Source organism: Pelecanus crispus, chromosome 6, assembly GCF_030463565.1.
Source record: "Pelecanus crispus isolate bPelCri1 chromosome 6, bPelCri1.pri, whole genome shotgun sequence".
Taxonomy (NCBI): Eukaryota; Metazoa; Chordata; class Aves; order Pelecaniformes; family Pelecanidae; genus Pelecanus; species Pelecanus crispus.
Window position 1 is genome coordinate 2,357,958 of NC_134648.1, and position 27,968 is coordinate 2,385,925.

General features: G+C 64.0%; 4 protein-coding genes across 5 annotated transcripts; 2 read left to right on the plus strand and 2 right to left on the minus strand.

Moving 5' to 3' along the window:
- The first annotated feature begins 870 nt into the window (after positions 1 to 870).
- VPS37C (VPS37C subunit of ESCRT-I) lies at positions 871 to 6,081 on the plus strand. Of its 2 annotated transcripts, XM_075712279.1 has the most exons (6): positions 871 to 897; positions 1,865 to 1,973; positions 2,836 to 2,951; positions 3,040 to 3,211; positions 3,594 to 3,676; positions 3,943 to 6,081. In XM_075712279.1, the coding sequence occupies exons 3-6, from the start codon at positions 2,859 to 2,861 to the stop codon at positions 4,684 to 4,686; spliced, it is 1,092 nt and encodes a 363-aa protein (XP_075568394.1). In that variant the 5' UTR covers positions 871 to 897; positions 1,865 to 1,973; positions 2,836 to 2,858; the 3' UTR covers positions 4,687 to 6,081. The 2 variants fall into 2 exon arrangements, with proteins under 2 accessions (XP_075568394.1, XP_009476439.2); XM_009478164.2 differs by lacking the exons at positions 871 to 897; positions 1,865 to 1,973 and adding an exon at positions 2,521 to 2,539.
- Positions 6,082 to 7,512: 1,431 nt separating this feature from the next.
- On the minus strand, positions 7,513 to 13,111 carry CD5 (CD5 molecule). The gene is made up of 10 exons (XM_075712260.1): positions 13,054 to 13,111; positions 11,780 to 11,818; positions 11,100 to 11,390; positions 10,957 to 11,019; positions 10,418 to 10,726; positions 9,235 to 9,519; positions 8,829 to 8,960; positions 8,272 to 8,325; positions 7,804 to 7,926; positions 7,513 to 7,621 (listed from the first exon to the last, which is right to left on the minus strand). The coding sequence occupies exons 1-10, from the start codon at positions 13,109 to 13,111 to the stop codon at positions 7,536 to 7,538; spliced, it is 1,440 nt and encodes a 479-aa protein (XP_075568375.1). The 3' UTR covers positions 7,513 to 7,535.
- A 4,273-nt stretch (positions 13,112 to 17,384) lies between these two features.
- Positions 17,385 to 22,093, minus strand: CD6 (CD6 molecule). The gene is made up of 11 exons (XM_075712267.1): positions 22,030 to 22,093; positions 20,824 to 20,895; positions 20,348 to 20,656; positions 19,933 to 20,232; positions 19,733 to 19,801; positions 19,463 to 19,603; positions 19,169 to 19,297; positions 18,974 to 19,075; positions 18,733 to 18,879; positions 17,602 to 17,763; positions 17,385 to 17,491 (listed from the first exon to the last, which is right to left on the minus strand). The coding sequence occupies exons 1-11, from the start codon at positions 22,091 to 22,093 to the stop codon at positions 17,385 to 17,387; spliced, it is 1,602 nt and encodes a 533-aa protein (XP_075568382.1).
- Positions 22,094 to 24,951: 2,858 nt separating this feature from the next.
- Positions 24,952 to 27,799, plus strand: SLC15A3 (solute carrier family 15 member 3). The gene is made up of 8 exons (XM_075712273.1): positions 24,952 to 25,596; positions 25,969 to 26,258; positions 26,335 to 26,494; positions 26,595 to 26,690; positions 26,815 to 26,983; positions 27,063 to 27,221; positions 27,350 to 27,508; positions 27,642 to 27,799. The coding sequence occupies exons 1-8, from the start codon at positions 24,952 to 24,954 to the stop codon at positions 27,797 to 27,799; spliced, it is 1,836 nt and encodes a 611-aa protein (XP_075568388.1).
- The last annotated feature ends 169 nt before the right edge of the window (positions 27,800 to 27,968 follow it).

The following is a 27,968-nucleotide window of genomic DNA, read 5'->3' on the forward strand; positions in this document are numbered from 1 at the left end:
TTTGTTGTAATGCCCTCCTTTTAACTCTTGTCATAACGATTAATCTCGCCTAATCTTTGGCTGTGGCTCTATGGCTTTCTGCTTTTGTGAACGAGCCACTGAAGACAAAAGTGTCCATGCAGCAGCTGCTGCTCAGGGCTCACGTGGAGACTTTGGATCGACGTACAGAAGAACCCGCAGAGCTGCTCTCACTGCTCCAAACCTCGATGGCCCTGATGGCAGGCAGGGCGACGTGGGGAACGTGCGCTCACCAGCAGCTTCGACGAGCAGCTCCTGTTTTACCGTCCCTGGGCTGACAGAGGAAGCTGACAAACCTGTTGCTAGCAGTGCTCAAGCTCACGCTGGAATCAGGCAACGCCAATGGCCGTACCCAAGTTAATTTGCTATGGTGTTGAAGACTGGAGTGAGGACGCATCGATAACACCACAAAATAATTTAGCAGACCGACAATTTTTCCAGGAAGGCATAAAACTCAATTAGAGTCAATTATAAGGGAGGCACAGCTGGGGGAAGGTACCAGAGTGTCAGGGCAAGCCCTACGTGATACAAATATGTAAGACGCAGAGGCTCAAGCAGGCCATAGCTCGAGGAGAGCTACACCAACAGGCAAAGACAGCGTATTCGTTTAAAAAAGACAAAGTATTTAGAAAATACAGCCTCCCTGCGCGGGCACGGTAGCCCTGACACAGAAGCCCAGGGCCCGGCCGCGCCTCCCTCCGCCTACCAGGCCGCCACAAGATGGCGGCGGCGAGATGTACCACCGGCCTCCCCCCCCCCCGCCGGGAAGGGGAGCCGCTTCGCCCCCCCCGCCCCAGCCTCGCGGTGGCACCGCCCACTTCCGCTCCCACGCCGGAAGCCGGAAGCGGGCGGCGGAGGGAGGGTCGCGGTTGCGCGGCGGTGAGTCCCGGGCCGGGGCGGCGGAGCCGGTAACGCAGACCTCCCCCCACACACACACTTTTGTGTCTTGCGAGGGGAGGCGGACCCGGCCAGCTGCTGCCCCCGGCGTTCACGGCCCCTCCGGTGGGCCATTGCAGCCGGGACCTCTGGGTTGGGGGGGCTCAGGCCTCGTACCGGGAGCTGCGGCCGCGGGGGAGGCCCCGTTCCGCCCGCACCGTGGGCCGCAGCCTCCCGGTTGCCGTCCCCCCCCGCCGCCCAGGGCGGGCCCGGTGTTGGCGGAGCAGCCTCCGCCGTGTCCCGGTTGGAGAGCGGCCCCGGGCCGGCCTCGCTCTGCGCTCCCCCGGGGTGGTGCGGCCGGCGGCCTTGGGCGGGCACCCCCGGCGCGGTGGGGGGGGCTTCCCCTTACCGGGGACGGAGCACCGAGGCGATGACCGGGGTGCGGCAGTCCGGTGGGCAGCCCTTCGCCGGTGCCCTCGGCCTTTCCGAGCCACCGGGGTCCCTGCGTTGCCCCTCGGAGAGGCAAAGTGTCACCTCGCTGGCTGTGTCTTACCGGAACGCTGCTAAAAACCGGCGAGATCCGTGAGGCGAAAGCCCCTGCCCCGTGCTGGTGCCCGGCCGGAGCCGGGGCAGTGCCCAGCTTTTTCCGTCTGCCCTTCTGGGGGCCATGCTGGCACTTCCCATGGACCATCTGTGATCTCTGCGCCTGCACGGCAGCGGGGATTGAGCTTTCTGCTTGCCACTATTCCTAATTTTTCCCTCTTATGCTCTGTGAACCTCGTTAATAACAAAAAAAACCCCATAAGTTTATTTCTGTATGCAGAGTGATGAAGTTACATACATGTATACGTAGTAAGGGAGCTCGTTTCCCAGCTTGTACGCGGTTGTTACTCAGACGGGTTTGGCTGGATCCTGAGTGAAGAGATTTGGTAACCCTCAGCCTTACTTTGTCATCCTGTGTTACGTGCAGAGGCTGATGCAACGTTCCCAGAGTGCTGTCGTTGGGATGTTTCACCCAGCTGAAAGGTAGAAGAGCCGCAAACAATTAGCACAACGCTGAAATCCCCGCTGGCTGTTTGGTATGTCCCTTTCCCTTTCAGTGGGAGAGCACTGCTCCCGTGTTTCTCACCTGTTTTTTAGTGCATTCCCATATTATTATGTCCCGCATCTTAGAACCTGTGACATGAACATCGGATATTTGCTAAATATTATCAGACAGCCCGGATTATTTGGAATAAGTCATGGACATCATGCAGAAAATCCATTATTTCCCTGATTTTAGTAATATTTCACCATTTTTTTATAATCGCAAGTACTGGATCAAGCTCACCACGTATGATTAAGGCTGTCACTTAATGTTTTCTAAGCGTAGCAGCAATAAGGGAGGGAAATGATGGCACCACATAGCTTGAAAGGAAAACACATATAAAAAAAATGCGTCAAATGAGACAGGAGCCAAGGAACTGGAGAGGTGGTGAGGTACAGGAAGACACAGGTGGCGACAGTGGCCCCGCCGTGGGCACAGTTGGATGCGAGCAGATCTGAGAAGTTTGCTCGGCAGAAGGGGAATCTGGAATGGGACGGTGGAGTGAGAGCCAGCTGGAGTTTGAGAGTCAGGGTGACGTCGCCCTGCTATCGAGTGGCTGTGAGTAGGTGTTCCCTTGACAAAACTGTCTGGCGCACACAAGAAATCTTTCCAAATACGTTGTGAAAAGGAAAAAAAAGTCAGCTGCCAAAGCAGGAACAAGTAGATAACGTTCTGTTTTCCTTCTCGCTCTGCCCTCGGGCTCACTGATTCTTTATAGCACAGGGGAACCTCTTTGGCATAGCTGTTTCAAGCAGTTTAGCAAAGCTGGTTTTAAATCCCTAATAGGATTAGGATCTATTTGCGGTTGGCTTTAGAAAACTTCGTCTTTATTTGACTTCCTTTCCTCTTCCTAGGAGTCTGCAACTCCTCTGAGAGGATGGACACCCTGAGGAACCGGACGGTGGAGGAACTCCAGGAGCTGCAGGAAAATGCAGAGGAGATTGAGCGCCTGGCCCTGGAGTCCCAGGAGGTCCGTGCGGACGGCGTGACGCCAGCAAGGAGCAGGCTGGGCTTCGGTAGCACCTCACCCACCGTGACTGTCACGTCTCCTTCCGCAGGTTCAGGAGCTGCAGCTGGAAAGGGAGATGGCCCTTGCTGCCAACCGGAGCTTGGCCGAGCAGAACCTGAAGTTCCAAGCGCCGCTGGAGACGGGGCGCACCGACCTCTCTAACAAATACGAAGAGCTGCAGAAGCTGGCTGAGCGGTGTAAAGAGCAAAAGGCAAAACTGGGTGAGCATTTGCAAACCTTGCACCCTTTCCGATGGAGTCACGTGGGTTGTAGTTAGTGCAACATCCTTCCCTTTTGCTTCTCTTGGCCATACTGAGCAGAAAAACTTTAGGGTGGTGGCAGAAAGGTCTCTGCTGTGTATAAGATCTATAGTCTCCTGTTTCTTGGTCAAACTCGGTTGGACAGATCAAGGATGCTGTCCCAGCGAAGAACCCTTCTAGTGCAGCAGTGGCTGAAGTTCCTTCCTCTTCCCATTTTCTCTGTGCATCAACAGTTTCCGAGGCAGGAAGGCACTCCCATGAGAGTGCAACAGGGCTATGTGCTAATGATTTTTCCCTGCTTTGTGTTTAACGTTTTGCTCTACTGCTCTCTTTGTTTCCCCAGAGAAATTTTCAGCAGCAATGCATCCTCAGACCTTGCTGGATCTCTTGCAGGTGGAAAGCCAGAAAATCGAAGAGGAGTCTGAGGTGAGCTTAAGGTTTAAATCCATTAGCAATTTGAGCAATTAGTCCTCGAAGACTTGCAGTTACACTCCCAAGCCTAATCCTTTAAATCAAGGATTATCTCTTTGTAGTTTGGCGTTGTTGCTCCAAAAAATTGGACTGCCCTTTGTTTGCTTGTGTGTGGTGCAATGGTCCCCTGTGTGTCTGACAGAGACATAAATCCTGAGCTGGGCTTGGGGAAGGAGAGTAGAGGGATGCAGCGCTGAACCCGAGGCTGTCTTCTCTTCCAGAAAATGGCCGAGAAGTTCCTGGAGGGCGAAGTGACCCTGGAGACATTTCTCGAGCAGTTTTCTGTGATGAGGAAGTTGTCTCACTTGCGCCGGGTCAGAGTTGAAAAGCTGCAGGAGATACTGAGGAAGTCAGAAGCATCTCAGGAGCCCGGCAGGGACTCTCAGCAGCAGCCGCCTCCTCACGTACCTGGGCCCGCAGAGCCGCCGAAGCCGCAGCCCTTCCCTTCAGGGGCTCCTTCCTTCCCTTTGCCCTACAGCCCAGCCCCAAGCATGCCGGTCGGCCCCACAGCCCACGGAGCTCTCCCTCCCGCTCCTTTCTCTGGCTCCCCGGTCACCGTGGGACACGTCGCTTCCTCTCAGCCGAGCAACCAGCCCACGTTTCCCTATAAACCTCCTCCAGGTCCCGGATACCCACCAGCGCAGGCTGCCGACTCCGCGCCGGGGTATCCCAAACCGCCCTCGGGAGGCTCGACTCCAGCGCCAGGCTATTCCTGGTCTCCGTCCAGGGGCCCGCCTCAGCCCCCACCGTTTCCTGGCTCTCACCCCTCTCCTCCGCCGCCCAGACCCGGGTACCCTCCCTACTTCCCCGCTGGGGCAGGGAGACCGCAGTGCCCCTACCCGACCCAGCCCCCGCTCCCTACTTTCCCAGTCCCCCCGCAGCCTCCGTATCCTCCTGGACCGCTCCCACCCTTTGGGTACCCCCCAACTCCAAACCCTCAGCGCCCTGCTTGGCCTGGCTACTAAATCAGGACTCCTGGGGAGCATCCTCTGCTGCTCCCTCCTCTTTTTGTGGACTGAGGAAGAAGAGCAAGCCCAGAGCATTGCTCTTCGACCCGTGGGTGCGAAAGCATTACGCAGGATAAGAGACGGTAGCTGCTCCGGGGGTCGGGCAGGCTTGACGCTGCCCCCGAGGGCTGCGGCTCTAGGTTGGGTTTGTGACGATCGCTGGTGGGCTGAAGCGTTTGCTTCCAAATCAGCTCGTCCAGGCTCTGGTGTGAAAACCAGCGAGTTATCGAGGTACTTGGCTGGGGTACGCGGGAACGATGTGCACTGATTGCAGCTGCTGCGTGCCGGACCCCCTTGTCTGTGTGTGTGCGTGCGTGCGAGAGAGACTGCTCCGTGTGTGCCTGTCGTTCGCTTTGTGGGTAACAGATATAGTATCGTAATTCTAAGCCTTTTCACAGGTCTTTAAAAGACACGCTGGGAATCTCTGACAGTATTTCTGACACAAAATACTCACTGCTTTCCAAGGACCTTCCTGGAAGTGAGAGGCAGAGCCAGCCCGGCTTGCAGGCGATTCGTAAGCGATTGCAGCAGGGAGAAGCAGGTAGCTCGCCCCTTGGGTGGGCCAGGCCTTTGAGATCTGTCTGTATTTTTATACTGCTGCGGGATAACTTCCACGCCAGCTCTGCTTGAGCCCTTCCCAGCCGGCTGTGAGGTCGGGCTTCCCCCCAGCGCTCTCTCCGCCTGCGCGGTGAGGATGTGTGCTCCAAAGCAGACGCTGTTCCCAACTTTTGAGGGGTTCAGGTGCTCCCAGCTCACCCGGGGAGGAAAAAAAAACACTTTGCTGCTGCTCCTGTCCAGCACAGGAGCCTTTCCCAGCCTGTGCTGGCTGTGCGCTGCCTTACCGAGGGCATGAAGGTTTCGGTAGCTCCCCAGAGTTCAACACATGGATATTATCTGTGCTTTTGAAGTAAACCGGGCTGGCACAACATCTCGGGCTGCTGCTGCTTTTGGGGCACGTGCCTTCGGTCACGGGGAGGAGTGGGAGTCGGTGCCTCCTGCCCAGCTCTGTGAAACGCAGCCTCCTGCATCCCTGGGCTCTCCTGCAGCGCCCGGGGGAATGGGGCGATTATTTGGGGTGCTACAGGCTCCAGCCTTCCTCACATCCCCCTTCTCAGGAAACACTAGGTCACGGAGAGAGCATCAATGTTAATGGAAATGGGATTTGCTTTGCTCAGCACTTTATACTACAAATCCTGCCCGTATCCCTGTAAGTTATTTATAAGGAGAGATTACTAATGGACTAGAACAAGGCAAATGCTTGTGGGGTTTCATGGAAACAATTCCTTAACTGTGGTTAATTACAGTAATAAAATTTGATAAATTGCACGCCGGGTCACAGCAGTGGTTGCTTTCGGAAATGACAGGGCATCCAGCTGACGCTTTTTTATCGATCTTTTTATGCCCTCCTGGCGTCCTCACACCAACTTCCTCTTGATTTTGTCAATAAAACCTTTCACCCTCTCGCAAGACCATCTTCTTCAAACTCATCTTTCCTGCTTGCTTGTTTTCATCTTCCCTAAGGGGCCCCTTTGCGTGGGGCTCTTCTGCCTCAGCCCGTCTCTCCCCTCCTCTGGCACCGTTTCTTGCTCATCCCTTGCACCGGCGCTGTCCTGCATTTTCCCTCCCCGGCTGGCGGGGTTAATGGTCTGAGGAATGGCACTGGTAGCGTTGGAAGGAAGCGAACAAGATGTAATTACTAGAAAAAAACAATTTTATTACGACGGTTATTGCTTATTAAATATCTCAGACTTGTTCCTACTATTTCTACCCTCCCTGCGCTCCTCCCATCCGTGCTTTGCTTTATGCATCTGCCCAAATCTCGCGCCGTCCCACGCAAACACAGCCGAGCGCATGTCTTCATGGCTCCTCCGGGAACCCGGCAGACACTGGTCTCGCAGTCTTTCTCATGAAGCTCAGCACCCCGGTATCGGAGCGCCTGGCAGACAGCAGCCGATTTCGCTTTCAGCCCGGCCTGGGTGGGAGGAGGAGTGTGGTTATCCTGGTTTTGAGAGACGGAGAAGCCGGCAAACCCCCTCCAAACGGCCGTGAGCGTGGCTGCTCGGCTCTCAGCGTGGGTATGAAGCCTGCTGCAACCCAGCTGCCTCTTAGACTCATACAAATAGCTTAAAAAAAACCCAACCAACCCCACCTCGCACTCCCCGATGAGGGAGGCTCAAAAGCAAGAGGAAGCTTTCTCAAAAAGATGCTCGGGTACCGGGGCGCAGCCGAAGCCGAGCCAGGCTGGGGTAGAGCTGAGCGATGCGTGCCTGGTGCCCGCTATGAGTGGATACGGAGGAGCCCGGGCGGGTTTGGCTCTGACTCTGGCAGGGTCTGGGGGGAATCAACCCCCGGAAGGTCTTCCATCGCGCCTGGGGGGGTGCAGGCGTGCTTTCTCCCGAGGTGAGCAGCGCAGGTATTTGTCATCTCTTCCGTCAGCTTCGTTCAGTTCATCATTGCGTAGAATCACAGAAGGGTTTGGATTGGAAAGGGCCTTCAAAGATCATCTTGTTCGATCCCCTGCCACGGGCAGGGACATCTTTTGCTAGGTCGGGTTGCTCAAAATTTACTTTTCTTGTGCTGCATCCCACCTCTGCCTGCAGGGCGGGAAGTTGGCTGGTGAAGGAAACGAGGTCGCTTGCCAAAAATGCAAGAAAAGCCGCTAATTCAGCAGTTGCACAGCTTTGCTGCCACGTGCGTGACCACCCCTGGGACAGCTTTGGGTGGCAGGCAGGGGGGGCGGGCATGGCTCAGCTGGGGACCAGGGCAGCCCGAGGGGGTCCCAGCTCTGGCGAGGAGAGGGGGGAAGGTCACACTCTGCGGGCAGAGTGCAGGTCGTAGTCGCTATCGGAGGAGTTGTCCGGAGGATTGGAAGCTCTGCACGCTCCTTCCAGGGCTGCGGGGGAATGGATGCGGCTCATTACGGCAGCTGGGGATGCACCCCAAACCCCGGCATTGCCCCTCGCCCGGTGGTGGCAAAAGTTTTGCCGTGATGCTCTTGCCTGGGCGGTTCATCCCCACCGGCGTGTGTGGGAAGGGAGCACGGAGGAGCCATTCCCGGCCTCCTCCTGCGCTTACCTGGGTAAGCCGAGAGGTAGGAGCTCTTCTGGGGGGGCTGAGCGTAGTCGTTGTCCCCACCCTGTGCCCGCTGCCCCTCGGCCCGCGGCCTCAGGGTGACGGTGCTGTTACGGTGGAAAGAAACTGGAAGAGACGGTGGGAGACAAATGAAGATTGAGGGGGGTTTTGGGGGCTTGCAGCAGCAGGTTCGAGGCAACGTACCCGCCCCACCGCCCGGGAGGTGAAGGGGGCTGAGTAAAAGCGGGACCCGCTCCTGCACCGCGAGCCGGGGCTCGGCTCTCCCGGCTGAGTTAATATCGCGCCGATGAGTCAACGCGGTGGCAGGAAGCGAGAGCCGGGGCTGGGCGCGAGCGCCGCTCACACCTCCGCCCGCCGGCGCCTGCTGCGGTCCGGGAGCGAGCGGCCCCCGAGCCAGCCCCAAACCCAGCCCCAGCCCCACGGCGGGGGCACTGCCGCGCGGCTCCTCACCCGTCTGGTTGAGTCCCGTGGGGCCGATCCACTGGCGCTGCTTCTTTTTGGAGACTGGAAGGCAGAGGTGGGAGGTGAGAGCGGGATCTCTCCCAGGACCTGCCTGATGCCCCTGCCCCAAGCTTCGCGCTTCCTCTGGCTGCCTCCCCCCGCACCGGCCCCATATGCCATCCGGAATAATCTCCCCCCTCCCGGTAATCCCCCCGCCGCCCCGTGAGACCCTCCGCCTGCTCTTTTGTGTCCGCTCAGTGCCTAATCCCCACCGCAGCCTGCAAAGCGCACCCCAGCCACCCCCCTCTGCTTGCCTGCGCTGCGTGGGGCAGGCTTGGGGACGATGGGGCAGGCTTGGGGACGATGGGGCAGGGGGGATTTGTGGGGCTGAGCGGCACATGCACCTCCCCAGCCCCTCTCCCCAAGGAGATGGGGGGGAAAGAGGCAGGGATGGATGCACGGGAGCTGCCAGCCCTGAGCTGCCACGTGGCGATGGCAAGGCTGAGGGAGGCAGAGCGGGAGGAGGAGGAGGAGGAGGAGGAGAGGATCCAGAGCTTGTCACCTACTTCTCTTCATCAGCCTCCTGTAGGCAGGAGGGCCGCAGATGAGCAAGAGGATGCCGAAGAGGAGCAGGGCCAGGCAGATGCTCACGATGGTGCCTGCCGGCACGCCCGTGGGATGCGGCTTTGAGTCCTGGCCTGGGGGGAGGACGGGCGTCACCAGACGAAACCCTTGTGCCCAGGCGGAGGCTGATGCCGGGAGCTTGAGCACCCACTGCCCTGCCGGGAGGGCTGCGGGGAGCCCTGGCAAGGTTTTCCCCATCCCCTGCCCCGAGCTCGCACGCTCTGCCCATTCCCCGGGTGTTCACACGTGGAAATCCCAGCTCCCAGCATCAGCCGGGGATGCCTGGCACCGGCAGCGCTGCCTGTACCCCACGGTCCCACGGGAATCAAGCCCAGCACGGCGGCTTACACACGACTCTGGTCCGGGAGCAGGTGCTGGGGGTCTCAAATCCGGTAGGGCAGAGGTGCAGGGTGGAGACCTTGCAGGCGACACCCATCGAGGAGGGGTCCTGGACCGTGGTGCTGGAGGAGAGGTTCCCACACTGCAGCTCCTGGCACAGCTGCCTGCCCCACGCGTCCCGCCAGTCCTTGTTGTCACATAGTGCCCGCCACTGCCCCTGGTGAAAGACCTCCATGTCCCCTTCGCAAGGCGTGGGGCCGGCTGCCAGCCTCCGCAGCGCCCGGGGCGGGGAGCCTGGGGGAGAGAAGCAGAGAGAGGGTCAGACCCATGGGGAGACATCGCGGCCGGCTGATGGGGCTCGGCATCCTGCCAGCACGCGGTCCTCCTTCCCCTGGGACCGGCGCAGGGATGCGCGGGGCATCTCAGCTTCCCCTTGTGCCACGGGGACCGGGGGATGTGCGTGAACCGTTCCAGGCCCAGGCGTTGAGGAGCTTTGAGCTGTCCCTGTGGGGAACGCAGCGGGGAAGCCCGCTCCGCCAGCTGCCGCGGTGCAGCCCCTCAAACCCCCAAATCCCGCAGGCGGGCTTCTAAGCTTGGGCAGATGGCAGGACGCGGAGCGAGCCAGCTCCGAGCCCGGCGGCTTGGCTCTCCGTGCCGCGGCACCAGCACCAAGCTGCTCTGCAAGGAGATGCTCGTGGCAGGGAGATGCTCACAGCCGAGAAGCGTGGACGAGCATGGTGCCGGGCTCTGCCGGGATACCCCGCACACCCGTGTTGGGTTTTGGGGTGCTAACATGGCGCTTGCTGTGCGCTGCGCTCGCTGCCCGGCTTTTCCTACTTGCAGCGCTGCTGCATTCGAAGCTCAGGGCTGGGGGTGCCGCTGCCAGGAACCGAGCACGCCGGGGAGATTTCCTGTTTTGCCTTCGCACACAGGAGAGGAAGGGCGGGAGTGGGTGGACGGGGTCCATGGGGCAGGCGGGGATGGGGCTGTTGCCCTGCTCAGGGCTTCAGCTGCCCGGCCAGCCCGCAGCCGGGCATCCAGCCCAGCGATCACCCCCCCGGGGCTCTCCCACCTCCGCAGCGGGGAAAGCAGCCCACGGCCCCGGAGCACGCCGGGAGCAACCCAGCCGGTCGGCCGGGGCAAACCGGGGGTCCGGGGGAAGGAACGGTGCTGCACCAGGGCGAGCTCTCACCAGAGCAGGTGATGAAGGCAGGCTTTCCCCGCCACCGGGCGCTGGTCCTGTTGAAGCAGTCGAGGAGCGAATGGCTCTCACAGGGCTCCACCACCTCCCACCGCACCGGCAAGTGGCTTCCCCGCTCCGGCTTGCCACCGTCCTGGATGTTGATGATGGCGCCGCAGCCGACATCCTGGCAGATGCGGGTGGCTAGCTCTGGCCAGATGCCTGGGCTCGCCGCCACGGTTCCCCACAGCCCCTGCTTGTGCAGCTCCATGAAGCCCGAGCAGACAAAATCCCCGTCCACCAGCCGCAGCCTGGCCGGTCCTGGCAAGGGACAGGGCAAAAAGCATCTCGTTACAGACCGGGACGACATTTCTTTCCATTCTTGAGCAGAAAGTCCCCGAGCCCGCCACGTCTGAAGCTTAATTAGTGCAAACACTATCAATGAGATCAAGCCATCTCGCAAAGTGGTGGGCCGTTTGCTCCCCGGTTTGGCCATTGCCGCTCCGCTCCCCTCTGCCGTGCCCGGGGCCGGGCAGGGATGGGGCTCTTACCGGTGGGCTCCGGGGTGGTGGTCGGGGGCACCGGTGGGGGCTCGGGGGTGGTTTTCACCAGCTCTGAAACGAGAAGAGAGGGGCCAGGTCGGGGCGGCTGGACCCCAGGGCTGGAGGTGGCCAGGGTGGGGGTCCAGGCTCACCGCTGCAGGCGAGGATGGCATGCTCTGTGCAGTTTCCCAGCTTCCAGCGGCACAGCGCCGGCGGAGATGCCAGCTGCACGCACGACAGCAACGATGTGTAGGACTCCTTCCCGCTGTTGAAGAGGATACGGGGGGGCTTGGCCGTAGGGGGGCCGCAGCCCAGCCGCTGGCAGATGACAGCCCCGACCTGGCTCACGCTCTCCTGGCACACGCGGTTCCAGCCGCCCTTCCACTTCACCTCCAGCATCCCGGCACAGCGGCAGCCGCCACCGGTGAGCTGCAGGCTGGGCTCTGCGGGGAAAACACAGGCGTTAGGGGCTTTCCTTCCCTTTGCAGTGCATCTTCCACCCGGGGCTGGAAAAGCCCTTGCCGGCTCGTCGCTGCAGCCAGGCGTGCGGCTTGGCACCAGCGTGCCCCGCGATGGCAGCCGGGGCTTCTCGCAAAGTGGGGCAGGAAGGAAACGGAGTGTTGGGGGGTGCATGGGCAGGCGGGGGGCTCAGGAGGGTGCAGGCGCCACGGGGCTGAGCCAGGGGACCCGGCTGCAAGAAGCCCACGATGCAGCGGAGCCGGCTTCCCGGCCGAGGCAGCTCTGGCAGCCGCCATGCTAACGAAGCCACGGGCGAGGGCCGCTAACGATGCCGCGGCGCGGTCCTCGAGGCGCTGCCCGCATGCATGCTCACCTCCAGGGCTCATGACCACTCCTTCATGCCTGGGCACGGCTGCAAGAGACAGAGGGACAGGGCGTCAGTCCGGCTGCTCACCCCGGGCAAGGCAGGAGCCCCCACGCTGGGGCAGGGGCTCCTGGCTCTTGACCTGTCGCTGGTTATTTTGGGGGAGAAAGGGGATTCTGCGGGCTCGGGTCAGCTTTTCGCCAGGGCAAAGATGCCGCCAGCGGCAAGCAGCCAGCGGTGGTGGCCAGGAGCTCGCCGGCCGTGCCATAGTCGGCGCAGATCCGGCTGTAATGCCGGGGGGACACCTCTGTCCCCAAAGCTCAGCGGTGAGGACGGAGCCCCGGGCTGGCCGCGTGCCCCTCCGGCGCCGGGGGCCGGAGGAGGAGGCTGGGTCCTGCTGGCTTTTTCCTTGGCAATAGAAGAGCATTTTCTGGCTTTCTCGGTGAATTTGCTCTCACTCCTCCTCCTCACACCTTTAATTAAAATAAATAAATACAAACGACCTCATGCAACCGGCCATAGTGCTGCCTGCCAGGCTGCCCATCCGTCTGCTGGTGGATAATTATGGCTGAAAAAAGACGGACAAGGGCGCCTGCTAATTACCGCTGACTAGCTAGCATCACCGCGGGCAGGAAGGTTTGGTCACGCAGCAGTGGATGGTGCCACCATCACCGCAGTGAGCTGGAGCGGCGCGGTGCCGGCGGATGCCACGTGGATCAAGGGGTGGCTGAGGATGGCAGGAGTTGGCAGGGAATGAGGATGGGGGGATGGCTGGCTGCCCCCCGGCACCTGTAGGCTCGCTCCTGGGGTGCGACGAGCATCCCAGGGACCCCCAGAGTTGGGGGAACCAGACCTGCATGGCCCCAGCCAAGGCGTGCCCGTGCTCACCTCGCTGCCCGCGTTTCGGCGGGGGCTCGGCAGCCCCGCCGCTGGTCACCAGCCCCTCGCCCTGCCTGGCCCGAGCCCCTCTGCTTCGGGCTTGCCCAGGGCGAGCACATGGGACCCCTGGCACGGTGCCATGGGTGAGCTGAGACGGGCATCCCGCTGAGCCCATGGCCAAGGGCACGGGGCTGAGTCACCTAAAACCCTCCCGGCTGCCTGGCAGCAGGAAAGCTGGGGGGTTTCGCCATGGGATTTCAGGGGTCCCGGGTTGGGGCAAGGCTGGGTCCCCCTGGGCACCCCCGGCACCGGAGCTGCCAGCCCGGCGGGTGCATTTGGGTAAAGCAGCCAGGGCCCCAGCACCCCCCGCCCCTCCGCAGCGCCGTGCACCCCACCGTACTCACCCCACATCCCCAGTAAGAGCAGCAGGCGCAGCGCGGACAGCCGGGCTGCCGTCGGCATGGCCGGCCGCCTCCTCCGCCCCGGCGCTGGCGGCTGAGCGGGAGGCTGCCAGGGGCACCGCCGCCTCTGCTACCCTGCCCAGGGAAGGCAGGCGAGGGGGGACGGGCAGGAACAGGCTGTTTTTCCTCCCTCTGTGGTTTTCTGCGTCACGTCTGCGCTCGTTTGAAGCCTCAACCTGGCAGCTGCCTCCCCAGGTCCCGCTGAGCATGAGAGCAACAGCAAAGGGGAGAGAAACCCGGGGGGCTCAGCCCCCACCGCATCCCTATTCCGGAGTCCCCCCCCCTCAGCCCCCCCATCTCTGCAGAGGGTGTGAGCCCAGAGGGATGGTGAAAAAAAAACCAATGCTGGGGGGTTCGGGGGACCCCAGCTCTCCCTTGGGTCCCCAAAAAGCTGCCGGTGGCTGGAAGGCAGCATGGCCAAGCCAGAAGCACCCGGAGCTGGCACCCAAAGGAGAACTGGGGGACATGAACTGGGAGGTGCAGGGGGGGTTCTGGGTGGTCGGAGCCGGCGGCATTCACCGGGCGGAAATCCCAGCCCCAGCGGCAGCTCCCTGGTGCCGGTGAGCTGCTTCAGGAGCAGGCATGCTGGATTGCAGCATGGAAAACCAACGGCCACTAAACCCACCAGCCCAAGCTCCCACGAGGGCCGGATCCCACCCTCGCTGCCGCAGGGAGACCTGCGGCCGCTCTCACGTAACAGCGGTCCCTGCCAAAAATAGCTTTCCCGTGCTGGTGGCTGCTTCCCTCCTCCTTCTCGCCGGCTTGCTTCAGCTCTGCCCCGGCTGCACCATCACCATCACCGCTGCCTGCGGTCACCCATGGAGGTGAGCGGCACCGCTGCACGGGGACAGGAAACACGCCGTGCCAGGCGCTGCCCATGCCACCGGCTCCTGCAAAAGGAGCTGATGCACGCTGTGCCATGCCACGCCACGCCATTCCCAGCCGCCACGTGCCCCGCAGGCCACGGCAGCGCCCGAAGCACCGTGATGGCCCCCTGGGATGGGGATTGGGAAGGTTTCATCCAGGCATGTCCTTGCTTCTCCCAGTTGCTGGCACCCCAGGAACACCGTATATCCCTGCAAGGGCACGTGGGGCACGGGCGGTGATGGAGAGGGGAAGGAAGAGGCGTTAATTGATTGTGCCCTAATTAATTCCTCCAAATCCAGGTCATGCATGCTAACAAAGGCAGCTGTTTTCCATTGACCCGGTGGTGTTTCTGCTGAAAGGAGAGTGCCCGGCTGGTGCCTGGGGAGTGGTGCTGGGGGGACTGAGCTTCCCGGGCAGCTCGGTGACATTGGGGAGAGCTCCCGTCCCCTCCTGCTGCCACTACCCTGGGCTGCTGCCCGGAGCCATGGGATGCTCTGGTCCCCAACCCCAGAGCAGGAGCTCAGCTCCCCTGGGAGTTTCCTGCCCCAAAACTCTCTCCGGGTTGAAGATTTTCCATGACTCAAGAGGAAGCTCGCTGGGGTGCGGTGGGTGGCAGGCAGCCGTGGGCTGCTGGGTGCAGGCAGGGCCAGGCAGAGATGCTCAAGGAGGCCGAGCAGCGATGCTAGGCGATGCCGGCAGCATGAGCACGCCGTCTCCAGCCAGGCCCTGGCATCCCTTGGAGGTAACCCAGCTCTGCAATCCCTTCCCAGCTCCTTTGGCTTCTTGCAGCCTCCACATCCCCTTGGCCAGGCAGAGCGGGGCCCCGTTCCTGCCCGTCCCCGCACTGGGCAGCGCTGAGCCCCCGCATTGCAAGGCTGTGGGCTGCTCCCGCTCATTCCCATCCCTCCTGGTCATCCTGGGGGGTCCTGCTGGCCCCCAACATCAGGCTGGGGCTGTGATGGGAGCAAGCCCTGCTGGGGTGTCCCATGGGGTGCTGGGGGTCCTGGTGCTGCCCCCCACCCACACATGGGCTCTGGGCTGGCACGGCTTTGGCAATGCACTGGGAAAGGGGTGCAAGACCCAGACCTGCTCCTGGGCCAACCCTTCCCATGGGACTCAGCTGGGGCTGCACCGGGGCCAACCTTGGGGGTCACATGGGGAGCTGAGACCCTCACCCCAAATTGACTTGAGGTCAGTGATTCACCCCGAGCACCCCGGGCCACTTTGCCTCTAGGAAAAGTCCACCTCTCCCCGTTATCCGAGGATGTCTGACCCCCATGGATGTGGGGTGCCCGGGGCCCAGACCTCCCCTCCGAGCCGCGGCTGTGTCTGGAGGCTCTGAGATGGCACAGGTAGGGTTTGTGCTGCAGCTCGGTTAGAGCATCCCTGCTTGCCGCCAGCGATGCAAGTCAGCTCTGCATCGTCTGCATGCTGTGACAGATAAGGATGATTATAATATCTTTCCGGAGGAGTCGGGGGGAGCGCTGGGACGTGCTGACATGCTGCCTGTCCGTGAGAAGCCTTTTAAGAGGCAGGAGCTGCCTTTGGTGCGAGCAGGAATGGGCTTTTCGGCTGTCAGCACACCGCTGTTATCCTAATGATGGTGGAAGTGGCGTTTCCCAGCACCTGTCACCGCGTGCAGGACCAGCAGCTCGAATAAATGGTTGGCACTGGTGTGTGGCTGGAGGTGATGCATGGGTCCTTTGTCCCATACCATGATGGGAACTGGGTTATCCCCCCGCTTCGGAGCATCGGTACCCCCGGGCATCGGTACCGCCCGGGCATCAGCATCCCCCAGGTCACTGCCCAGCCAAGCCATGGTCCAAAATGGCCCCAAGAGCTGCCCTTGCAAAGGTGCCACCACCTCCTCCCTTGGCACGGGGAGTCGCGAGCGCAGCTGGGGGCACCCCCTGTGCCCACCCCCCGTGCCCGCTCCTGTCCCCCCTCTGCTCGCAGCAGCCACCTCCTTGCTCTCGCCTCGCTCCCCTTTGTCTAGGGCTTTGTTGCTATTTTGGTGCTTCCTCCCTTGTTGCGGCACAGCCCCTTTGTTCGGGGCCGCCGGAGCCTCTCGCCTCGGTAAACAGCTGAAGGATGTGGCGGGGGGCAAATTTTCCACGGGGGCAGGTCTGAACCCCAACCTCCGCCGAGGCTCCACCTCGCCGTGCCCGGGGAGATGGAAACCCGCCGGTGGGTGTCGGAGCAGGAGACGCACCGTCGGGTTCGCCTTGCCGGCGGAAAGAGCTACGTGGGGCGCAGGGAAGCCCCCTGGGGCAGGGGGACAGAGGGGTCCCAGCCCATGGCTTGGAGCACCTAGCTCAGCGGGGTGCAGCCCCCCAAGCCCATCGGTGTCCCTGTCCCCAAGCTGTGCATGGCACAGGGTGATGCTGCTTTGCTCGGGCATCCTGCTGGGGCTTGGGAGGACCATGGGATGCCCCAGCTTTCTCCCCGGCGTGGGGGATCATGGAGGGGGTTATCCCTTCCTCGGGGGCCATACCCCAACCCCCTGAGCTCTGGGCGAGGGGGACAAATCCACCCTGGAAGCTGGCTATGTCCCACTTCCCAGCTTGGTATCTGCCCTGCAGCCCCAGGCTGGGGTGAGAAGGGTCCAGGACCCCCCAGCACCACCATACAGCACTGTCCAGTGTGCTCAGGATGGGACCCCAGTGCCTCCCCTGCCAGCATCCCTCAAGCCCCCCAGCCAGTGTTTATGGGCACGGTGGCCAGCGTGTCCCCGGGATGGGTAGCCCATGGCCCGGCGGAGTGCGAGGAAGGTTGGGGGGGTCTCTGTATCCATCGCTGTGTTGCCACAGAGTGTTGGGGATGGCTGTGGGACACTGCGACCCCGCATCCCCACCACCTGCCCCCCTGCAGGGCCAGCCCTGAGGACCGATGGCCACCCGCAGTGCTGTGGGGCTGGATCAGGCCCTGCCTCTCCCCTCTCCCTGCTGCCGTGGGCTGGGGACGGGAGGTCTGGCTGCTCCTGCCCTGCCCAGCTCCGGCAAGTCCCTGCCAGCAGCCGAGACCTGCGGCCGGTGCAGGCGATGCCGCTCGCCGTGGCCGTGACCAGCCTGGCAGGGGACCGCAGGAAGGGACATCTTTGGGTCACTTATCCCTTGCTGCCCCACGGGCAACCGGGAGCCCTTGGGAGTGGCTTGGTGACCCAGCCTTGCTGGCCGAGAGACACGGCGACCTGCTGGGAAAAGCTTTTAATTGCAGCACGCAGCCCAGCACATCTCGCCTGCGCTGAGCATCCCCCCCCGGGTGCCACCGGGACCGGTGCCCGCGCCCAGGCATGGAGGACAGACGGAAAAATCGAGAGATGTGGGCAGCGGGATGGCGAGTCCTCGGCTGCACGCAGTGCCAGGTCCCCCCTGCCATGCCCCTCTGTCCGTGGTGGTCTGGCAGCCTCAGTAGGCAGAACCCTGGATGTCATCGTAGTCGCTGCCCTCGGAGGAGTCGGGGTCCTGTGCGTGTCCCCCCGAGGGGCAGGACGGAGCTGGCCAGCCTGCAAGGGAGAGGCCGTCGGGCAGAGCCGGGCTGCGAGCGGGAGGAGGATGCTGCGGGGGCACAGGAGCCCTGCAACCCCCCCCGTGCCGCCCAGCTCCTGCCCTACCAGCGCGGGGTCCTCACCGGGGTGCGGGGACGGGTCCCTGGGTGGCTCCACGCCCTGCACGTTTTCGTACCACTCCCCCGAGGATGTGCTGGAGCTGTCGGCGGGATCGGGATCTGCTGGAGACACGGGAACCCAGGGGTGGGAGAGCACTGGGGTGGGTACCTGGGGCATTGCTGGGGGAGCTGGGGGAAACAGGTTCTTTTACTGCCACTTTTCATGCCTGCGCCCATCCCCTGGGGTCCCCGACTCCCATTCCCTCTCTGGGGTTGTCCCCATCCCTGCTCCCATCCCCCGGGGTCTCTCCATGCCTGCTCCCATCCCCAGGGCTTTCCCCATCCCTGCTCCCATCCTTGGGGTCCCCCCACCCTCATTCCCCTCCCCAGAACTGTCCCCATCCCTGCTCCCATCCTTGGGGTCTCTCCATCCCTGCTCCCATCCCCAGGGCTGTCCCCATTCCTGCTCCCCTCTGCAGGGCTGTCTCCATCCCTCTTGCCATTCCCAGGGTCTCTCCATCCCTTGCTCCCATCCTTGGGGTCTCTCCATCCCTGCTGCCATCCCCAGGGCTGTCCCCATCCCTCTTCCCATCCTTGGGGTCTTCTCCATCCCTGCTCCCATCCCCAGAGCTGTCCCCATCCCTACTCCCATCCTTGGGGTCCCCCCACCCTCATTCCCCTCCACAGGGCTGTCCCCATCCCTGCTCCCAATCCTTGGGGTCCCTCCATCCCTTGCTCCTGTCCTTGGGGTCTCTCCATCCCCACTCCCATCCCCAGGGCTGTCCCCAGGGCTGTCCCCATCCCTGCTCCCATCCTTGGGGTCTCTCCATCCCTACTCCTGTCCCCAGGGCTGACCCCATCCCTGCTCCGGACCCTGGGACCGCAGAGCCCACCGGCAGTGCCCACCTGTGCCAGGGAAGTTGCTGTAGCTGTGGGTGGTGGGTGCTGTGTGCTGGTGGGTGCCATTGGCGGGGGGGCAGACCCAGGTGTGCGGGGGGGGTGCGCCGTTATTGCAATAGGGCTCGGAGGAGGAGGAGGAGGAGGTGGAGGAGCTGCTCACCCTGCTGCGGGACGGGGGGCCCAGCCTGGCCGGCACTGCGGGGCACAGGGCTCACGTTAGCCCCGGCTGCAGGGCGGCCCCTCACCCACCCATGGGCAGGATGGGCAGACAGCCAGTGCTGCAGGACAGAGGGACAGGCACCCCTCGTGTCGTACCCTCCACGGGGAATGGCTCCATCCCGTCCTGGCTGGGCATCAGCGGGAGAAGGGGGTCCCCGGGCGGCCGGCGCAGCGAGTCTGCGGGGAGGGCAGGGAGGGGGCATCAGCGGGGGCACCCCCGGGCACCCCGGGGCAGGGCGGTGGGGGTCCCGGGCCCGGGTGGGATGCTCACTGTAGAAGGTGGAGAGGGCCACGGGCGGCTTGCTGCTGAAGTCGTAGTGTTCGTAATCGGAGTCGGAGTCCTTGGCAGCGGGAACGGCTGTGACTGGCGGGTCTGGGGGACAAGACAGGGATGGGGGAGCCATCGCCAGCCGGGACCTCCTGCCCCACAGCCCCCCGCGGCGGGCCGGTGATCTGCCAGACCTACCTGGTCCTTTGGGAATGCTGGAGGGCATCTCCCTGTAGTCGTTGGAGGTTCCGGAGGGCACGTCGGGGCTCTGGGCGCTGTGGGTCACCAGGACCGGCCCGGCTACCCCGAGGGAGGACACGGTGTGGGCTGTGGGGACAAGGAGGGGGTGCGCCCGCTCAGCTGCTCCATGGCACAGCCGACCCCGCTCCCGCGGCTGAGCTGAGCCCAGGAAATGGGGTGGCCCTGGCTGGGCTGGCAGTGTCACCCCCCGCCACGGCCAGAGCCTGCCATGTCCCCGCTGGGGCTCCTTACCGCTCATCTTCCTCACCCTCAGCAGGGCGGCGGTGAAGGCCAGCACGGTGAGCAGGAGCAGTGCTGCCAGGACCAGGCAGAGGATGAAAAGGGGCATGTGCAGGAGCGGCTGTGCCCCCGCGGTCGGGGAGCCCTCCTCGGCTGCGACAGAGAACGGACACAGCTCGTGGCACCTGGGACGCCCTCTCTCCAGGTAAGGGGGGGAGAGTTGGGCGCTCCCTGCAGCCCTCCCAAGCCCGGGTCACAGCTGGAGTTCTGCAGGACACTCACCGCTCAGGAGCGTGACATTGCCCGGTGTCACCACGGCCATCGTGGTTGGCATCTGCAAGCCCTGGGAGCCTGGCAGGAGGGGGACGGGGGACGGGGGCGGAAGAAGCCGGGTTGCAGCTCATCTGCAGGGGACCCCCATGGCCACGAGCAGGCGATCAGCCCCCCCAACACCCACGGGGCCAGGTGGGGGGGTCCCATACCGTTGCAGATCACGCCGGCAGCCCGGGACTGGTGGCAGGGAGCCGATTTATTGTAGGTCCAGTGGCAGTCGGCCAGCGATGGCTGCTGGCTCCCGCACTGGTAGAGCATCCTGCCGGGTAGCGTGTGGCCGAAGGAAAGTTTCCGGAGGGGCTCCCCACAGCCCAGCGTGCGGCACAGCATGCTCGCCTCCAGCTCGTACCACGTGCTGTCGCACACCGTGCTCCACGTCCCACGGAAAAAGACCTCGACCCGGCCGGCGCAACCGTCCTGGCCGCCGGAGAGCCGCCACTCCTGGTGTTCTGCGGGCAGAGAGCGGAGCTGGGGATGCGCTGCCTGCGCCCTGCCTGATCCCTCTGCCCACCAGATCCCAAACCCTGCTTGATGTCTGCTGGACGCGGCACATGCCAGACCCACCTGAGCAAACCACGCCAGCGTCTTCCTTGTGGCTGCAGTCATGCTCCGACGTGGCCGGGCAATCCCAGAGATGCTCCTCGTGCCCCTCGCAGCCCACCTCATCCCGGAGGATGGGGCCGGTTCCCCGGCCGAAGGCAGCAGCGTCGTGGACACGCACAGCCCAGCCACACTGCAGTTGCCGGCACACGACGTTGGCGTCGGCCAGGTCCCAGGCGTCGTCGCACACCGTGCCCCAGGCACCCGCCTGCTCCATCTCCACCCGGCCCTCGCACCGGCTCCGGCCGCCGGCCAGCCGCAGCGTGCCGGGACCTGGGCAAGACGGAGGGGAAGGGGGTAGAGGCGGCCCTGGCACCGTCTCCCATGCCACTGCCAGCTCCACGTGGCAGAAGCAGCGGGATGGGATGCCGCCGCCCCCAGACTCTCCCCTCCCCACCGAAATGTGGGTGCAAGGAGGTCCCTGGCCCTCCCGCGCTCACCTGGTGCCACCGAGATGTTTCCAGCCGTGCTGCCTGCCGGGGTGCTGGGAGGTCCCATCCATTCTGCAGGGGCTGCAAGGAGGAAGGGGCAGAGGGTACGAGGGGCTGAGCCCACCGGGATCCCCCCATCCCTCTTCCCAGGGGCTGGACGGTCGCTCTGAGCGCGGCAGGAGGTGGCACGGTGGGAGCACGGGGCTGATGGCTGCAGGACAGACGGACATGCCACCGGACAGACGCACAGCCAGCGCCCCGCCGAGAGCTGGCAGCCGCCAAGGCGAAAGCAGGAGTAAGGTCAGTGCGCACCGGGGGGCCAACCACCCCTTTTTTGGCTCAGCCCCGGCTCTCCTGGCAAGGCGCGGGGATGCGGCAAGGAGCAGACGGACCGGCTGCCGCCAGCGCCGGAGGCGAAGCGGGCGGCTCGCCGCTCCCGTGCCGGCTGCTGGGCTCTCGGCAGCTCACAGATGGCAAACCGGAGGGATGTGGCTCTGCTGGCACCCCGGCACGCAGCCGTGGGGAGGGTGGGGGGCAGACAGGGAGGGTGCAGGAATGTGCACCCCGGCCCCCCGAAAAAAATATGCTGCTCTGGGGAAGGATGGGCAAAATGGGTGGCCCTGTGTGGAGCCCCCTCAAGCCCTGGCCGCGCGGGCAGGGCTCTCTTGCACCCCTAAAATTCAACCCCCGTGTCCTCACATCAGCCCCCCGCAGGGGTGGGGAACGTGCCCCGGGGCCAAATCCTGGCGTGGGATCTGTTCGCAGGATGGGGGAGGCAGGATCTGACCCTAAATGCGGTGACACCGGGACACGGCTCGCCGGTGGGAAAGCTGAAGCGTGGGATGCTGCCACGCAGCCGAGCTGCTGCCGCCGCTGCCGCCCCCCAACCCACCGCCCCTGCCCCCAGAGGGGGTCTGCCCGCTGCCTGTCCCTGCCTGCCCGCACCCCCAGCACGGCCCCCCGCCAGTCGGTGCCGCAGGGGAGTGGATGCTGCTGCCAGCGGCGTCTTATTTTAGGGTTTTTCCCTCTCCCCAGGCACCCCAAGGGCACGGCATCATTCCAGGCACGGCACCATTCCGGGCGCGGGGCTCAATCCCATCCTCCCCGTCCCCTCGCTCCCATCCATTTGCCGCAGCATCACATCAGCAACACAGCAGCAGCCTGCTGCAGCTGAGCTGCTCGCCGGGCTCCTGCGGTTATCCTGGAAAAATTCACCATTCGGCTTCTCCGGAGCGAAGGATTCACCCCCACGGGTGATGCGAGGTGCGCTCGCTGTCATCGCCACCAAAATTGTGGCTTTCTCTGTACCCCAACTGCATGGGGCGCGATAATGCAATTATTGCAATAATGATTTCTGACCAAAAAAGGGCACTTTTTTGCAAACCGCTACGTCAGCCCGCCCTGCTGACAGGGCCTGCTCCCACCTTTGCTCGTCGATCGCTGCAAGAGGCCTCTGTAGTTATTTGGGGGGGACTGGTGGGGTGCATGGGTTGGGCATCCTGGGGAGCCGGTGGGCTCCATGGGAAACCACCGCCTTAGCCGGTGGGCTCTGGTTTAGTGTTAAAAAGAATTAAAGGAAAAGGTAAGGGATGAGCGCAGGAGAGGGGGGACGTGGTGGGGAAGTGCTGCTCCGCGGGGGTCCCGGTGCCGGGCAGCACCGTGCCTTGAGCAGGCAGGGTGCAGGCAGCCGGCAGCGCGTCGGCGAAGGTGCGGGAAGGAGCTGTTAGCGGAAGCGAGGGCGATGGCGACGGTTCCCTGATTGATCAGAGGCATCGAGGCTGCTTCTGGCAGCCATTTCGGGTGTGAAACCACCCTAAACCCTGCCAGACCCGGGGGGGAGCAGGCGGCATCGTCCCCAAAAACCATCCTGGGGTGATGCTGCTGATGCGAGCGGGTGGGTTTTGGCCTGTGTTTGCCAAAACCGGGAGAGCATCGCCCTGTCGCCGCAAGGCCAAGGGCGGGAGCCGGCGGGTGGGACGGCCCCGTGGAGGCCTTTTAGGGTCCCCAGAGTCACCAGCCCCCAGCAAGGACCCCTGTCCCTCGGTCCCAGCGGGCAGCGAGGGGCGCGTCGAGGAGCGGCGGAGGTCAGACCGGCCGTGCCGAGAGCCTCGGGAAGGGGAAGAGCTCGACTTTGCAGAGCTGCCTGCAGAGCGTTCTCGCTCGGCACCGAAACCCCGCCGGTAACATCTATGTGCACGCACCGGCACCCCCTGCCCCAGCAGGACCCAGCCCGGGGAGGTGGCAGGTACCAAGCTCCGAAATCAGCAGAGCCGCCACCCCGGGGTCCCGGCACACAGGAAGGGAGAGGGTGGGGATGTTGACGTACCTGGTCCAGACGCTGCGGCGGAGAGAGCCGCCAAGAGCAGGCAGAGCCCCTCCATCCTGCTCAGCGGCTGTGGGGCAGCCCCATGGCACTTGGGGGGGGGGATGTCGGGTGGTCCTGTCCTCCTGCCGCCTCTCTCAGCGGCTCGGGGACATGGTTGGGACGCGGCCCCGCGCGCTGCCTGCCGCTCGCGTGCCGTCTGCTCCCGGCTTGTGGTCGAGGGCTGCAGGAAGCCAGCTCAGCGCCGTGGGGCGGAGGAGCGCGATGGGGTGGCTCTATCCTGCACGCTCGCGGGAGGGGAAAAGGGAGGGGGGGGGGGGGTCAGGAGGAGGTGGGCTCCGTTCCGGGGACCACGCCACACGCTTGCGGCTTCCCGCGGGGTCACGGGTGTCACGGGGACCTGGCGGGGTCACGCTCAGCCCCCCCGGGGCCGCGGATCTCGCAGGAGCCGCATGGTATGCCGTCATGGCACGGGCTTGGGACGGCATCGCCGGTGACGCCGTGGGACTCGGGCTCCCCCAAGCTCTGGGACCTCCGTGGGGTGATGGAGCAGAGCGTGGGGCTCCCTCCTTCTCCCCCATTTTCTAGGGTTGAGGCGGGCAGGAGGATGCTCGCGGGGCCAGGGGCAGGTGTGACATGGCCGGCGCCTTTCGGTGCTGCCTGCTGGAGGGTCCTTCACACCCCCCTGCACCCCACGGCATGAGAGACCCGCAGGGGACAACCCACGGTGCCCCCAAAAACGTGCCACCCAGCTCCCCCGCCTCTCTGCCTGCCGAGCCCTGGCAGGAGGGAGGTCGGCGGCAGGTAGGTGGATGTTAAAAACATGGTGGGCTGTGCTGGGTGTCCCCCCCGCCGCAGCCAAAAAACACGGATTCAAGGCTCTTCCCTCGCCCAGTTGCTGCTCATCGCAGAGCTCATCACCCCCCCCATCCCAGAGAGCTCGGCCCTCTGCCAAGTGGGGCTGCCTGACGGCCGGGGCCGCGGGGATGCCGGGAGCCATGGCTGCGGGCTGCGGAGCTTTGGGCTCTTCCCCTGCCCCGGGGAGCCCCGGGGGGCTTGTTTTGGGGCCAGGAGGGGGTGCAAGGGCATGGAGGAGCTGGAGGATGCTGCAAGGGGCTGGAAACTCCTGTGGTCTGGGTGGAAGTTTGGGGGTGTGGAGGGCTGGGAGGGTGCATGCCCGTTGTCTCTCACCCCTGAGCTTCCTGCCTTTCTCAGCTACTAATTTTTTGGTTTTTTTTTTAAACTTACGGAAACTTAAAAGCTTTGCGCTGTCTTGCTGCCGAGTCCAGTGGAAAATATCAGAGTGCGAGAGGCAAACAGGCACACACAGCCCCCCCCCCCAGCCCCATTTCCTTAGGAAAGCAGGCTGCAAAATAAACCCCTGTGCACTCGTGACTCAGGGATTTTGCGGGGGGGTGTGCACATGGCAGCCCCGAGCTCGGCTCACCCCAGCTTTGCATTGGTCCTGGGAGGCTCCGGTGGGTGCTGGTGGGTGCACAACATCCCCCGGCACACGCAGGGCTCGGCACCCCCCATAGCAGGGGGACACCCCAACCTCAGCAAAGGGTTTTGGTGCCCAGGACCCAGGAGAGCTGTGCTGGTGGCGGGGGGAGGCAAAGCCCCCGCCTGAGGTTTGGGGGACACAGGGAAAGCCCCAAGAAAGGAGAAGCTGTGCTGGCTGACGGGGATTTTCGTTTCTGAGCCGTCATATGATTTGTCTGTTCTGCAGGAATGGGGAACTGGGAGCCGGGGAGGGACAGGAACGGAGGACGCCCACCCGGCGAGGCGGGCAGCCCTCAGAGGGGCCAAGGGGGATGGAGAAGGGGCCGTGGTGGGACGGGGACCCCCGGCTGCATCGCCCGCTCGGGGTGATGAAGAGCAGCAGAGCCAGCACCGAGAGGCGCGGTGCTCCGGGGCAGGGCATAGCCAGGACGGGGGACGGCGGGGAGCGGACCCCCTTGCTGGGGGGGACACCCCTCAAGGGGCGCGGGGCAGCGTGCGCGGCCGTGCTGGCGGTGGAGGCTCTGGAGCGGGCGGCTTTCTTCGGCATCACGGCCAACCTGGTGCTCTACCTCACCAGCGGCACTTTCGGCTGGGGGGACACCCAGGCATCCTGCGCCTGCCTGCTTTTCCTGGGGGCTTCCTACCTGCTCTCGCCCATCGGCGGCTGGCTGGCCGACGTCTACCTGGGCCGCTACGGCACCGTGGCCCTCAGCTTCTTGCTGTACCTGCTAGCGGCATGCCTGCTGCCCGCCACCGCATCGCTGGACGGGCGCCTTTCGGTGTGCGGGCAGCTGCCCGCCAGCACCATCCGAAACTGCTCTTGGCACCGCGGTGGGACGTGCTGGGGGAAACCCCCCGAGCAGTACTGTGCCCCCACCATCTACAGCGGCCTCCTGCTCTTGGCGCTGGGCGTCAGCTCCGTCAGAGCCAACCTCACCTCCTTCGGCGCCGACCAGGTGAGTGCGGCAGCCAGCGGCATCCATCCCCGTCTCCCCCTTCCCAACCGGCTCCTCCCAGCACCATGCCATGGACCTGTGGGTTTCCCTTCCTTCTCTGCCGAGCCAAGGTGAGTGGGGTCTCCCATGGGGTGGAGGAGATGTGGTTGCACCCCATAGATCACCTCCAAATCCTTCAAGACCCCTGGGACATCCGTGCTGGGGGAAGGAGGGAGGGAAGCCGAGAGGTGAGGGGTGGGAGGGTGGTGGGATGGGGCATGGGGGGATGCAGGAGGATGGGGGGACATCGGATGAAGCAGAAGCCCTGCATTTGGGGTTGGGTGCTGCCGGGGCTGAGAACCAGCCCCGAGGCCCGTCCCTCCACGCTGGCAGGTGAGGGACCGGGGCGGTGACGCCATGCGGCGCTTCTTCAACTGGTTCTACTGGAGCATCAACATCGGAGCCGTCTTCTCCCTGCTGGTGGTGGCCTTCATCCAGCAGAACGTCAGCTTTCTGGCCGGTTACCTCATCCCCGTCGCCTGTCTGGCCTTGGCCCTCCTCATCTTCCTCCTGGCCACCCCTACCTTCGTCACCAAGCCCCCCACGGGCAGCCAGGTCTCTGCCATGATCAAGCTGGCCCTACAGAGCTGCGGTTGCTCCTGGCTGGGGGGCAATGGGGCCAGGTAAGAAGGGTGGGGGGGTCTGCGGGGGGCTGAGCCCTCCCAGCCCTGGCCTTTCCCACGCTGTCCCTCTCCCCAGGCTGAGCGCTCACCAGTGGGAGGCTGGGGACCCTCTCCCCAACAGTAGACCCCAGCCCGGAGCCCCTTCGCCCGAGGAGGACCGTGCCAACTTCCAGGTGCTGGCCCGGATCCTGCCCGTGATGCTGACCTTCATCCCTTACTGGATGGTCTACTTCCAGGTGAGGTGCCGGGTGGGCTCTGCACCAGGCAGGGACCATCGGTGGTGGCAGGTCCGTCGGGGAGCTGAGCCCGTGATGCCACCATCCCACTGCCTTTCAGATGCAGTCAACGTATTACCTGCAAGGTCTGCACCTCCACATCCCCAGCATCTTCCAACACGGCCAGGACCGCGCCAACACCCTCCAGGGCTACACGGTGAAGGATGGGGCCAGCAGCTCCGTGGACCTGATGGGTGACGGCTGGGGTGGGAGCCTGGGCATCCCATGAGATGCTGAGCTCCCCAGCGCCAGCTGGGGCTTGACCTGCCTCTGCCCCGCAGTTCCCAGATGCCTGGCTGCTCCTGGCCAACGTGGTGGTCTTGCTAGCCTTGGTGCCCCTGAAGGACCACGTCATCGACCCCTTCCTAGCCCGGCGGAGGCTGTTGCCCTCAGTGCTGAAGCGGATGGCTCTGGGCATGTTCTTCGGCCTCGCCTCCATCCTCGCAGCAGGTAGGACCCAGGCTGGGGCGGGATGCTGCGGCGGGCAAGGGCTCGGTGGGCGCTCAGCCCCCTTGCCCGCATCCCACAGGCATCCTGGAGAGGCAGCGGCTGCAGTACGTGCACCGCAACCAGACGGTGTCACAGCTCATCGGCAGGGACCGCTACCTGGCTGCCACGCTGCCCATCTGGTGGCAGGTCCCCCAGTACCTGCTCATCGGCATCAGCGAGCTCTTTGCCAGCATCCCCAGTGAGCGACGCCCACCTCTCTCTGGCCCCGGGGTACCCACCGCAGCCCCCCTGCCACGGTGGGTGGGTTTGTCGGAGGAACCCCGAAAGGTTCAAGCCTTTCCCCATGTTCTTGCTGCTTTCCCGCAGGCCTGGAGTTCGCCTACACCGAGGCCCCCAAGTCCATGAAAGGAGCCATCATGGGTCTCTTCTTCTTCATCTCCGGGGTGGGCTCGCTGCTGGGGTCGGGGCTGCTGACCCTCCTCTCGCTGCCCACCCACGGGTGGATGCGCTGCCTGGAGGACTACGGTGAGTGCTGGCATGGGGACACGGGTGTCACCTCCCGCTTGGGGTGTCTTTGTGGGGACAAGAGTACACCGACACGGGGTTGTCCTGAGGGCCACCACCCTCCCCCGGGTTCTGACCACCCTCCCGCTGGCAGGGAGCATCAACAGCTGCCGCATGGATAACTACTTCTTCCTGCTGGCGGGGATCCAGTCGATCACCTGCCTGCTCTTCGCCTGGATCTCCAGGCGCTACCGGAGCCGGCCACCGCAGCCGGCTCCCCCCATCTTCTGCACGGGGCTGGAGGAGGACTGAGGTGGTGCCATGGGGGGGTAACTGGGCATCACCCCCCTCCTTCCCTGGGGACAGGGGTGCTGGTCCCAGTGCCAACAGGGCATTGGGGGGCGGGGGGGGGGGGGGACAGGACCCCAGGCAGCCAGAGCGGTCACCCCATCTCCGTGGCCCCATGGGTTTTTGGGGAGCT